This window comes from Stegostoma tigrinum, chromosome 38 (assembly GCF_030684315.1).
Source record: "Stegostoma tigrinum isolate sSteTig4 chromosome 38, sSteTig4.hap1, whole genome shotgun sequence".
In the NCBI taxonomy this organism is placed as follows: domain Eukaryota; kingdom Metazoa; phylum Chordata; class Chondrichthyes; order Orectolobiformes; family Stegostomatidae; genus Stegostoma; species Stegostoma tigrinum.
In genome coordinates, this window is record NC_081391.1 from 16,445,921 (window position 1) to 16,459,985 (window position 14,065).

General features: G+C 41.0%; 1 protein-coding gene across 3 annotated transcripts in view; it reads left to right on the plus strand.

Moving 5' to 3' along the window:
• The window catches only part of emc10 (ER membrane protein complex subunit 10), a 48,721-nt gene that overhangs the window by 19,256 nt on the left and 15,400 nt on the right, over positions 1-14,065 (plus strand). For all 3 annotated transcript variants that reach the window (XM_048521399.2, XM_048521398.2, XM_048521397.2), the window contains exon 5: positions 12,787-12,968. In XM_048521399.2, the coding sequence (XP_048377356.1) occupies positions 12,787-12,968 (182 nt within the window). The remainder of the gene's footprint in view (positions 1-12,786; positions 12,969-14,065) is intronic.

A 14,065-nucleotide genomic window follows, 5' to 3' on the forward strand; every position in this document is an offset into this window, starting at 1 on the left:
TTTTTCATAAAATTTAGCAAATAAAGACTGAAAGAGAATACATGTCCTAATAGATGGTAATGCTCTGGAATCTGTTGGTTTGTTGGTAAATCTGTCCACTCTTGTTAACTGTGCAACTGAATATTTTTTCCAGTTGCTGGTCAGGCTATCTGATTTAGTTGTGCAGTTTGAATGTCTTTATTTAGACATTGTGTTTCCCTATTAGTCTGCTAAGACTTGCTCACTATTTCTTCCTTCTGTCCTTCTACATTCTAATACTGATCTGATAGGCTTTGAAATGACAAGTGTTGAAGCATTGAAACATGAGAGAGATAAAATGTCACTTTAATATATTATTCTTAAAAATGCTATTCCCTTTCCTATTTTGGAAAATGTAAAAATGCCATTTTCTGTATTTATCTCTTTGCTGACCTTCGTACTATTAAAACTTTCATTGAAGAGACAAGTGGAGCAGGATGTTAAGATCCTAACTGATATTGATATTGGACAAGTCCGGTGCCCGAATTAAACTTGGCTTGATAGATCACATATTTGCTGTCTCTAAATAGTGGAGTGGAGGGGGTTGTTCAGTGGCATGGAAGATTATGGAAAAAGTTAGAGGGAAGGGCTTACAGAGGTTATTAAATTTTCCAGAACAAGGAGCAGAATGGAGAGTGTGGAAAGTGTCAGGAATCTAAGTTCAGGCACAGCAGTTGAGGTGACAACTATGAGAAGGGGCAGTCAACGCAGGACTGAAGGTGTTGTACTTAAATGCATGCAGTATCCGAGACAGGGTAAATGAACTTATAGCGCAGATTGAAACTGGCAGTTATGATGCTGTATCATAGAGATGTACCTGGTAGGGATCAGGACTAAGAACGAAATATCTAAGGATACACATCTTGTTGAAAAGATAGGCAATGGGACTGAAGTTGCCTTGTTAAGAAAAACTGAAATTAAATTGATTGCAAGAAGTGATAGAGTGGGAAGGTATAGAAGCTGTTTGGGTGGAGTTATAGAAATCTAGAGGCCTACAGAATGAAACAGGCTTCTCAGCCAGCCCACCCAGTTTTCACAGTTAAACAAGTCCCATTTGCCTGTGTTAGGTCCATATCTCTATCCCACCCAAGTATCTGTATAAATGTTTCTTAAATGATGAAATTGTACTTGCTTCCACCACTGCCTTGGCAGCCCATTCCAGACTCTCACCACACTGTGTGAAAAAAATGCCCCTCTGGTCCCTTTTGTATCTCTCCCGTCTCATCCTAATCCTGTGCTGTCTAGTTTTAGACTCCCCTACCGTGGGGAAAAACTGTTGGCTATCTACCTAAAGACTCTGATGGGAGTTGTGTTCAAGCCTCTGCGCAGTAATCAGGATGTAGTAAAGAAAATAAATCAGAAGATAAAGGTGTGTCAGAAAGGCACTATTAAAATTGTCATGGAAGACTTCAGTATGTAAGTGGACTGGAAAAATCAGTTTGGTAGCTGGTTTCAAGAAAAGCAATTTGTGGAATGTCTACAAAATGTATTTTTTCGAGCAGCTTATAGTAGAGCCCAGCAAGGAACAGGAAATTCTGATTTGGTGATGTATAATGAAGTTAATTAGGGAGCTAAAGATGAAGAAACCCCTAGGAACCAGTACCATAATATGGTAGAATTCAGCCTGAAGTTTGAGAGGGAGAAGCTGGAAGCAGATGTAACAGTATTGCAATTGAGAAAAGTTACCTACAAAAACATGAGGAAGGAGCTGGCCAGAGTTGATTGAAAGGGAAACCTAGCCGGGAAGTTTGTGGAGGAGCAACAGCAGGGGTTTGGGGATAATTTGGGAAGCACAGCAGAAAGCCATCCTAGAAAGAAGAAACATACTAAGGGGAGGGCAAGGCCAGCATGGCCAACAGCAAAAGGAAAAGCTTCCAATGTGGTGAAGATCAGTGGGAAGCTTTATATAAAAAAAAAAGCAATAAGGAAGTAGAAGATTATGAAATTTGAGAGTAGCTGGTAATATAAAAGATTGCATGGTCCTGTTAGATACCTAAAAAGGCAAGGGAGAAGCAAGAATGGACATTGGACCACTGGTAAATTAGGCTAATGGAGAACAAAGAAGTGGACGAATTGAATAGTGACTTACTTATCAGTTTTCAAGTAGAATTCACTGGGATACCAGAACTTCGAGAGTCAGTGGGCAGAGGTGAGTGAGGTGGCCACCATTAAGGGAATGGTGCTGGAGAAGCTGAAAGAGCTGAAGGGGGATAAATTGCCTAAATTGGAGGGAATACACCTTAGAGTTATGTAGGAGATCGCTGATGAGATTGTCGAGGCATTGGTGGTGATCTTTCAAGAAGCAGTGGAGTCAGAGTGGGCCCTAGAGGACTGGAAAATGGCTAATGTAACACCCCTGTTTAAGACAGAAGAGAGGCAGAAGACAGGAAACTGTGGTCCAGTTAGCCTGACCTCTGTTGTTGTCATTAGAGTCCATTATTAAGAATGACATGGCCGAGTACTTGAAAGTGTATGGTAAAATGAGACTGAATTACCATGGCTTCATAAAGAGGAGGTCATGCCTGACAAATCTGTTAAAATTCCTTGAGGAGATAATGAGCAAGTCAGACAAAGGAGGGCCCAGAGAATGTTATCAATTTGGATGTCCAGAAGGCTTTGACAGGGTGCTACACAGGAGGCTGCTAAACAAGATGAGACCCCAAGGTGTTAGTGGTAAGTTACTGGTGTGGATAGAAGACTAGCTGACTGGCAGAAGCCAGAAAGTAGGGATAAAGGGGTCTTTTTCAGGATGGCAGCCCATGACTAGTGGAGTTCTGCAGGAGTCAGTGTTAAGATCACAGCAGTATGGAAGAAGGAATCATTGGGAGAAGGGTACTGTTGCTAACTTTGCAGGTGACACAAAGATGGGGACAGGGCAGCGACAAGTTGTCAAACCTCCATACTACTTGTCTACCCAACCTTTCAGGTACAATCTGCTGTACGTTGTTGTAGAGTGTGCAGATCATGCATTGAACTTATCAACCATCCCAAACGTCACTGAAATGGTGTGGAACTAGATCATTCTTGATCCCACAGAACTGCTGAAAAAGAGGTGAGTAGTAATTGTGGGTGGTTCATCCTCCTGTATTTCTTCCTCCTGCACTTAGTTTCACTGGACAGCTGAAACCAGCTTTAACTGTTTTACAGAGATAATGGGAACTGCAGATGCTGGAGAATTCCAAGATAATAAAATGTGAGGCTGGATGAACACAGCAGGCCAAGCAGCATCTCAGGAGCACAAAAGCTGACGTTTCGGGCCTAGACCCTTCATCAGAGAGGGGGATGGGGGGAGGGAACTGGAATAAATAGGGAGAGAGGGGGAGGCGGACCGAAGATGGAGAGTAAAGAAGATAGGTGGAGAGAGTGTAGGTAGGGAGGGGATAGGTCCGTCCAGGGAAGACGGACAGGTCAAGGAGGTGGGATGAGGTGAGTAGGTGTTTAGTAACAAAGAGTAGGCAATTAACCTTGGTCTTAACAAACCTGTGTGACTCACCACTCAAACCAGGGATCAACATTCAACATTGCAGAACACCTCCGCTCAGTTCGCAACAAACAACTGCACCTCCCAGTCGCAAACCATTTCCACTCCCCCTCCCATTCTCTTGATGACATGTCCATCATGGGCCTCCTGCACTGCCACAATGATGCCACCCGAAGGTTGCAGGAACAGCAACTCATATTCCGCCTGGGAACCCTGCAGCCATATGGTATCAATGTGGACTTCACCAGTTTCAAAATCTCCCCTTCCCCCACTGCATCCCTAAACCAGCCCAGTTCATCCCCTCCCCCCACTGCACCACACAACCAGCCCAGCTCTTCCCCCCCACCCACTGCATCCCAAAACCAGTCCAACCTGTCTCTGCCTCCCTAACCGGTTCTTCCTCTCACCCATCCCTTCCTCCCACCCCCAGCCGCACCCCCAGCTACCTACTAACCTCATCCCACCTCCTTGACCTGTCCGTCTTCCCTGGACTGACCTATCCCCTCCCTACCTCCCCACCTACACCCTCTCCACCTATCTTCTTTGCTCTCCATCTTCGGTCCGCCTCCCCCTCTCTCCCTATTTATTCCAGTTCCCTCCCCCCATCCCCCTCTCTGATGAAGGGTCTAGGCCCGAAACGTCAGCTTTTGTGCTCCTGAGATGCTGCTTGGCCTGCTGTGTTCATCCAGCCTCACATTTTATTATCAACATTCCATTGTGGATTTACTGAAAACTGCAGAGTGTGGGACCAAGGCTAATGAAAAATCAAGCAATTCCAACAAAAGAACTCATGAAGGGGTAGTATACACAAAAATTAAAACCATTTTGCCCAGACAGCTTTCTCTTTTTTTTAAATCCCCTCTCCTAAAAATGAGAAATACTTGTTGAAAATGTAAAGCATACATTATACTAAACACAAATGGTTTTTTAAAAAAAAAATCAGCTTGTATACTAACTTCAGCTTCATGCACTTTCTGGTGACAGTCTTGAAAGTGCAAGTTCTTATTTTACTCACTGTGATCACTATGAGCTTCTATTTTAACTGCTCACATGGGGCTTTGATTGAATCAACATTCATACACTTGTCTCAACACTTAATCTATCTTAATATGATCATGTCTGCCCCTATTCACCAAATGCCACACAGTCAACATTTACAGTCAGGAGACAAGATTCCATTGAGTCACTTTTTCTCTGGCACATTTGCCAAGCATAGAAATATGCTAAAGAGATAAGCAGGGGAAAAAATTGAGTCCAATTAGGATGTATTCCGGGACCCAATCGGTCTATTTTAATCTTTCCTTTGTACTGTAAGCTTATTCCTTCCTTATGTATCACAAATTAATCTAGTGCTTTCTGAGAGTACTAATGAATGACTCTCTGCCATCCCAAAAGCAGCCTATTATGTAGATGGGCAACTATGAATTTGGTATTTATATTTTAAAGGGGGCAAGTATATTTCAGTTTACTACTACAAGACAAAGGACAAATCAGGACACCTATTCAGACATGCTGCTTTGGAATTCTCGTTCATGCTGTGCTGTTTCCTTGGTGGGTATAAGTATAATGCAGGCTCAGCCACATTAATTGTGAATCTTGTGTTCTGTTTCTGTTCTTTGCAAAGTCAACTGATGTTGATATTCAGCTGCAAGGGTTGCTCTCTTCATTTTCAGGTTGCAGAGCAGGTGTTTGTATTCGTATAGTGATTCTTTTTTAACAGCACAAAATGTTTTTGACATGTTGCATGAGTATTGTCATGCAAAATTTGACATTAAGTCCATTAGGAGATATTAGAGCAGATGATCAAAAACTTGGTTCAAGTCTTGGTTTTAACAAGCATCTTATAAGAGCAGAGGGGACAGAAAAGCTTAGGGGAAGAATTGCAGAAATTAGGGCCCTGGCAACTGCAGGCATGGCTACCAATAGTGGAGCAATTAAAATAAAATGATGCTGAAGAGACCTGAAGTAGAATGGATAAAGTGGCTATTTCTGATGGGTATTTAGCAAGTCTACATTGGAACAATTTCCAGATATGGATAATGGGTCAGTCAGGACTGAACTCATTCATGGAGCCACCTGCTGCCTAAACTTGTGTGAAGAATAGCTGTTCACTACTGTCCACCAAGAGAAAATCTGCTTTCAGTTAATTCATATGCCAAGGAAGGAAGTACATCAGGGAATGCACACATCATCCATAAAATTTCTAATCAAGAAAGCTACGTGAAGAGTCAGTAAAATGTGAGCAAATGGGGAAAACCGAAAACCTTAAACTGGACTCTAAGACCGTGTATTGAGTTAGAATCATAAACTCCCTATGGTGTGGCAGAAGGCTATTCGGCCCATTGAGATCACCCTCCAAAAAGCATCCCACCCAGACCGGATCTCATACCCGGTCAGTGTAACCCTGCATTTCCCATGGCTGTCCACATAGCCTGCATACCCCTGGAGACTTGGGCAATTTAGTACCGCCAGTCCACCTAACATTCACATCTTTGGACTCTGGGAAGAAACTGGAACGCCTGGAAGAAACCCACGGAGACACTGGGAAAAACATGCAGACTCCACATTAACGGTCACCTCAGGACAGAATCAAACCCAACTTTCTGGCATAGTGAGGCAGCAGTGCTAACCGCTGAACCATCGTGCCGACCCTCCCCTGACTGGTTAGTGGCTAGAGGTGTATATGTTTCTTGTAGAACTTAGTTTGAATGCTACAATTGACTTACTGATCCTAAGCTTGGGATCAAAGCCACTGCTTCTAATTATTTTCCAAGTGACTTCTGCTTGAAAAATTTTGCACGCAAGACCAGTGAGGACAGGATCCCTGATCTGCTGTGAAACCTGTCTCCTGCCGACACTTGGGGACTGGACTTGCGTTACAAATGGCCATTTGGACAATGTAATGAGTGGTGTCTGCTGAACTCTACACTCGTGTTTGAGAGAAAGACCCGTATAATTGACAAATTCAAAACTCTGCAGCCTGAAATTAGGGGTAATTCAGTCGATTTTACTTCCGCTTTAAATTTTTGAAGCACCTTTTTAAACTCATAAATATACTGTGGTTTTCCAAAACATTGCAGCCAGCACTTTTTCACTGCCCTCCAATTTTCAGCTTTGTATGTTTTGGTCTTCCTCCTTCTGTTACCATGTATTTATGGGTGAGCTGCTGGAAGACTGGAGAGTTGCTAGTTTTATGCCATTATTTTAAAAAGGCTGCAAGGAAAAGCTAGGGAACTATAGACTGGTGAGCCTGATGTCACTGGTGGGTGAGTTGTTGGATGGGTTTCTGAGAGACAGATTTCTTTAATTCAGAAAGGCAAGGTCTGATTAGGGATTCGGTGTGACTTTTTGTGTGGGAAATTGCAGAACTCAAACTTGATTGAGTTTTTTGAGGAGGTGACCTAGAAGATAGGTGAAAGCAGTGCAATAGACATTGCCTGTGTGGACTTTAGCAAGGTCCTGCATGATAAACTGGTTAGTAAGGCTAGATCACTTGGGATCCAGGGAATGCTAGCTAATTGGCTACAAAATTGGCTTGACAGTAAGAGGTAGAGAGTGGTGTTAGAGGATTGTTCAGACTGGAGTCCTGTGACCAGTAATGTGCCGCAAGGATCAGTAGTGGGTCCACTGTTACTTCAGTTATATAAACGATTAGGATGAGAATATAGGAAGCACGGTTAGTAAGTTTGCCAATGACACAAAAATTGGTGGTGCAGCGGATGGTGAAGAAGGTTATTTAAGAGTACAATGAGATCTTGAACAGCCGGGCCAATGGACTGAGGAGTGGCAGACAAATGCAAAATGATGCATCCTGGTTAGACTAACCAGGACACAGTTAATGGTAGGGCCCTGGGTTGTGGTGTTGGACAGAGACCAGAGACCTGGAGGTGCATATAAACCTTGAAAGTAGCTTCATAGGTAGACTAGGTGGTAAAGAAGGTGTTTGGCATGCTTGCCTTCATTGGTCAGAGTATTGAGTATGGGAGTTGGGATGTCATGTTACTTTGTATGTAGCGTTGGTGAGGCCACTTTTAGACTATTGCATTCAACTCTGGCTGCCCTGCAATATGGAGGATTTTATTAAGCTGGAAAGGGTGCAGAAAACATTTACAAGAATATTGTCAAACTTGGAGGGTTTGAGTTATAAGGAGAGGCTGGACAGGCTGGGACCTTTTTCCCTGGAGCATAGAAGTCTGGGGGAGGGGTTACCTTACAGAGATTTATAAAATGCAGAGGCATAGTTAAGGTGAATAGACAATGTCATGCCCCAGGGTAGGGGAGTCTAAAATTAGAGGTTTAAAGGGAGAGGGAAGGTTTTGAGAGATCTGAGGCGCAGTTTTTCGAGAGGATGATGCATATATGGAATGAAGTGCCAGGGGAAGCAGTGAAAGCAAATACAGTTACAACATTTAAAAGACATTGCGACAGATACCTGAATAGGAAGAGTTTAGAGGGATATGGGCCAAATGGACTAGTTCTTTTGAGGAAACCTGGTTAGCACATATGAGTTGGACTGAAAGTCTGTTCCTGTGCTTTATGACTTTTGTATTCAATAGGGTGATGCAGGTAGTACCAATAACTACAGGTTCTCTTCCCATCGCCTACTGCAGGCCAACATAGATGAAAATCAGTTTCTTGAACTATTTGTTCCCCTTTGCCCATCAGATACAGGTCCTGGATTTGACCTTGCCCCGTCTTGAGTTGCTCTGGTTTCAGGCAGCAGTTGGAATGCAAAGTTGACCTTGATGCCATTCTTGATTGCTGCCTAGTGGCTCCTATTCCCGGTCCTATCATGGCTTTGTGATCTTATGCAATGAAACCATGCACCGATGGGGTCACACCTGCGATCAAATCGATCAGTCGGGCTCTCTATTCTGGATATGTTGCAGGAGAGTTCTTGTGCCTGTGAAACTATATGCTGTCAAGAGTTGGGAGGTTGTGGAACAGGACAAAAGTTTTTAATGTTTGGAATAAGTGTCACATGTAATATGTGATGAATTTTGTGTGAAATGCGATATATGGGTACGTTTCTTTCCAAGATGTTAGTGACTGGGTCAGCATGTTTCCCTTCCCCAGTAAGGTGATGTCATTGTATGTCTGTTTGCCAGCTTTGATATATTTAGCTAACCACATGTTTAACAGGATATATCCTGTATTTTCTTACTATGTATCATTTCCACATTACCATATTAGTAGTGAAGAAGCTGCAGGGAACATTTGCAGTGATCTAAATTAAAAACAGATGCTACTACTCCTTTGCAATCTTTTTTTTGGATACCGTCATCTTTTTCTGGATACAGTCATCTTGGCGTCTTCTTGTGAGTGGTCACATTGCTAGTCATTTAAGGGATACACTGTCCCCTTAGCTAACCTATTTATTGGAATTGACCACATACTTTGACCCTCATCGTTGCTGTATTGTAAAATTTTGAAAGGTTTCTTGATGACAGCTCATCATATGGGTCAGTGCTTAAAGCTAAGATGGAATTGAGTCAGACATTCAACTGATAAAAACCAAAAGAACTTCAAATGCTGTAAATCAGGATCAAAAGCAGAAGTTGCTGGAAAAGCAAGCAGGTCTGGCACCATCTGTGAAGAAAAATCAGAGTTAACGTTTCAGGTACCCTTCTGAGGAAGGGTCACGAGATCTGAGATGTAAACTAGGTTATTTTTCTTCACAGGCACTGCCAGACCTGCTGAGCTTTTCCAGAAACTTCTGTTTTCTTTCAACTAATGATCTCTGTTGAGCCAATTATTTTCAACCACTAAGGCATTTGGGACACGACAACAGGCCAGGGTGAAGGAGTGGATAAATTTACCATGTTAACTGTGCTTCCTGTTGAATGATCCTGTGAAATACTTGATTATGGGGTCTGATGAGAGGTCAGCTATAGACCTGGTAGCAATACCTGTGATAACTGACCTAATAATGGGGTTTGGGATCATGTTTGAAGAATGACTCATTGGCCCAAAAGGCTCCTGTGGTTTCATCATTCCTTTTATTGCGCTTCTCTAAGACCAGAGATGTGAAGCCATCAAGCTGCACAGCTGTCTAATTTCTTTTTGTTGTAGTAATGTTAGGAAACACAAAGCTTCTTTACTGTATCCCAGCAACATGCTTTAAACTTCGGTGTATCATGACTGGAGATCTGAGATCTTCATTAGGGGTGAGCTTCCAGTTAACTTGATATTTCTTGCAGTGGAAATATTAATTCCTGCATTTTTCATGGTATGCTTTGGATATGATATTTTATTTTATGATTCAGTTCCAGGGGTGAATCTCCAAACTAACTGTAATCTTTAATACCTACCTTCTATTAAGGAGTATGTTGTGACTGAGATGGGAGATGCGCACTGTCTTTCTGTAACCGTCTATTGCAGGAGTCACAAAATCACTTTGGATGTTTGACACAATTCACCATTTTGGGAACTGCATGCTTTCTCCAAAATAGTCCTGAAATAAAAAAAACATGTTTTTCAGTGAAGATCCAAAACTGATTAAGCCACTTTGTTTTTAAAATGAAATATAAATGTTTACCCAAAACCAAAAGTGCACGCACATGCACAATAATATTTCTTACTGTAGGGATTCACTTTGGAAAACTTTCCAACAAAAGTCTTGAAGGCAAAAGGGATCAATCTTGAGAGATCAAATAGCTATTGATGACAGTTCTGACATATGTAGATGGGTGTCACCAGACACAGGACATTGTCTCTGGGGTCTTTGCAATTGAGCTTCCTCAGAAAACACAGCATCAAGAAGTCTCTCAATCACTGTTGAAGAGGACAGTCAGGCTTCACACCGAACTCACCACAAAAATGCCTTAGAAACATGCAATAGAAGGTGAGCAGCTTGTTCTGTAGCAGGCTTTTCTACCCCAACCCCAAGCTGAAAACCCAAAGTCATCTCCAAGCCTGCAAACACAGTTAAAACAGAAGATCTAAAAAATTCAGTCTTAAAAACAGTAAGGTATTTTCTCTGAAGTGGGTTCAACTAAGATCAGCAATGATCCAGAAACATGTGGGTTCCAAGAAATGCCTTCGATAAAAGAAATTCCATTGTGTCTTTTGAATTACTTCTTTTTTAACAACTCAGAGGTTCCATGTTACTTCAAACTCAATTTCGTAAAAATCTCTATGAAGCCAACATAACAAATGCATCACAGAACATGGTGTTCCCAGCTCCATCATGTGCTTTGTAATTGCCTGACTATCTCTGTTTTCAGTTTCTACTGATGCCATTACTGAACAGTACTACGTGGTAGAAACAGCTGCACACGGCAGCATAAAACAGGTTCTCTTTCACTGCGGTCCCTTGCCTCCACACTAACCTCTTCGAAATGCAAACATCAAATTGTTTTAAAAATCTTGAATTTTACCCATGTACAAAATGGTCCACACAAATATATTCAATACTCAAGATATTTTCCAAGCATAAGTGTGGCATTTTATTTTACAGCAGTTATTTCAAAGCTACTTGAGAGTTAAGAAAAGGTATGAGGTTCAAAGACAGAACTTAAATAATTTTCATTGAAACTAACGGTGTAGGCTGCCATTTTTTGTGCCTCATTTAAATTTGAACTAAGCAACATTTTTAGGAATGGGGCACAGCTCAACTTTGTCTAATATCGTACTTTTTATCTGTTTATTTCCATGAGCGATGCCATAGTAGATCTAGTTGATAAAATTTCAGCAAAACACATTTTTAAAAGTTCATATTGTTCTTATCTATTCTCTACACTTAATCCTTTCAGCTACATAATAAGCTTCTGGTGTATTTTGTCTTGTAGATCAGAGAAATTCATTTAATTTGTAATTTGAAATACTTTCTGTTGTGTTATGGTTATTTTAATCATTGTTAATTATGAAGGAAATAATGTATAAAATATTCCAGCACAGTAATGCATCCTTTTTGCACTACAAAATCTTCTTATCAAGCACCTCATTATTTGCATAAACTGAAAATGGTGGGTGAACTGAATCAGTCAAACATCTGTGAAGAGAATCAGTCACTTAGTGTTTTGAATATGGAGGCTAGTTCAAAGCTTTCATGTTCTCAGAAAGAACATACTTGAATCATTGTCTCCTTGTCATTAGTTCTTATTTCTGAATTCCAGTATCTGCATCTTTTTTGTTTTCATGACGCTCATTATTGTAAGTATGAATTTGAATTTGAAAATGTCATTAATTATTTGTCAAAACAATATGAAATGCAGCTTTTTCAATCACCCAGTAGCCTTTACAGTGTTCTTTTAGGTGAAACAACATATGCTTGATCTGTGCCTCAAGAAATCTTCCATCTCTTCCATTTTATGTTTGCATAAAACCTGTCATCAGTGTGACAGCCTAGACATGCGGATAACTTTTTAAAAAATACTATAACGTCTGTTTTATTTATTATAAGTAACAAACTGTTAGTCCTGTGATGGGACTGTTCAGTAGCTCTAGCCAAAAGGTTTGCAAGTCTGATTGAGCTGCTTCTTCTATGATGCTAGCATAAGCATTTCTTTACTGGGCCAATACATGGAGCTTAAACCTGATGTGTTCTTGTGGTGTAGTGGTAGTGCCACCAACTCTGGACCAGGAGGTTTGAGTTCAAATTCCACTTGCTTCAGAGGTGTGTAATAACATCTCTGAACAAATGATTAGAAAATATCTAAGCCTGTAATGTCTAGCTAGTAGAGGTACGGTTTATGTCTGATGATATGTTTGCCCTGAAGTACCCTGCAATGATCTAGCTGTTAAGAGTACACCACCTTGTGTCTGACTATATGTTTGCTGTATAAGTCTGCAAAATAGTCTTCAAACTGGAAGTGAGGTTGAGCTTTCACGATAGCTAAATGGTTCAAAACGCTAGTAGATGCATCCAATTAATACACAGCAGCAAATCTGTGCTGCAATATTTAATCTCACTGGTGCAGCCTCTTGGATTCTGAGGCCAGGGAAAGGTAACAACAAGCTAACGTTCCCATTGCTGATTATCACACTGTGTTCCTGATGAATTATGGAACAATGTGGATGCTTGGCAAGTCTGGATAGGTGAGAAGAATTGCCACTTTTTACAGCTAGCAACAGCTGTGGAACTGCATGTATCAGTGTCTTCAAGTGGGGAGGTGGATTGTTACCAACTCAGAATACCAATAAATGTGAAAAAAAATTTTAAATATCAAAACTGCACTGGAATAGTTTAAGAACTTCAGAACTCTAAGCATTATGGAACTTTCCTCTTCCACAATTTGGCTGCTGATGCTGTTATCTTTGTTTTATTTTCCTTTCTCTCTCTCTAGTGTTCTCTGGTTGAGTCTCACCTCTCTGATGTAATCACTGTTAACATAGATGTGTCTGGAACTATAATTGGTATCTCTATTGTAACTGTGCCTGGATCCTGCAATGGAGCAGAGGTGGAAGATGTGGACCTGGAAGTATTTAACACAACTGTGCACCTAATGCAGCCAGTCTTGGCGTCAGCGTGAGTAATTTTTGTGTGTGTTCGTTGTAACTTCTGTTTGATTTGTGTGTATTTTTCTTGTGATCTGATTTAAATAAATTATATACTATATGGATAGATCAAATGTCAGGTGTTACAAATGATGAATGTCGAAGTTAGTTTTAAAAAATGCAGGCATATAAGGGAGGAAAAAAACAGCTGTGCTGTATGCACCCAAAAGGTGGTAAATGTCCAGGAATGTTGTTAGGTGAAAGCAATTGAAATAGATGATACAACTATGTACTGATGGATGTCTTTTTGTTTTGAAAACGTAATGCTTTTATATGGAAAATAATGAGCATGAGACGTAAGTGGAATTGACTTTGACTGTGGAGGACATACAAATGAGCTTGATGTCCCTGAGTGTCAAACTCTGGAAATGTGACAGCTTTTAATCTTTCCTGTAGCCTAAGGATTACTGAGCCCAAATGTAATGCTACTACTAATGTCCCAGCTGAGATTGAACAGCTTGGAATGGTTCATTTTCTCATCCAGGAGCTTCCTGCTCTGTCCAGTGCAATGTCCACTGAGCCAGCAAGATCTCTTTGGAGGGCAAGGTTAAAATTATAAAGAGTACTATAGGTGACATCTAATTAGTCGAAGTGTCCCAAAGACTTAGTATTGTACTTTCCACTGTGATATTGGTATTGTTTAAAGAATGATAGTATGCATGTAGGTATGGAATTGTTCTGTAATGGAAGATGTCATAAAAACTAGTAAAGAAATCAACTTGTACACCAAGAGTAAAAGTGAAACACTGGGATGGCTGGTTGCCATGGCATCTGCTTCAGACCCAAACACATCTATGGTTAAGGCCCTTATACCTTTGCATCACAACCTGTATCATCTGTTTGATCCCTTATGCTAAGTTATAAGGTGCTCCCAAGTAAAATTTGCATTTGTGGGGAGAAGAGTTGCGGCTGACGACTAATGCATATGTAACATATTGTGAGCGTAAAGTGGGTTTATGAATGCACTGTGTATATGCAAAAACACAATTGTTAGGACCAGAAAAATGGGCTCATCTTATATGCTGATTTGCCTTTTCTGCTGGTGTTAGAAGTAAGGTACTGGCATGG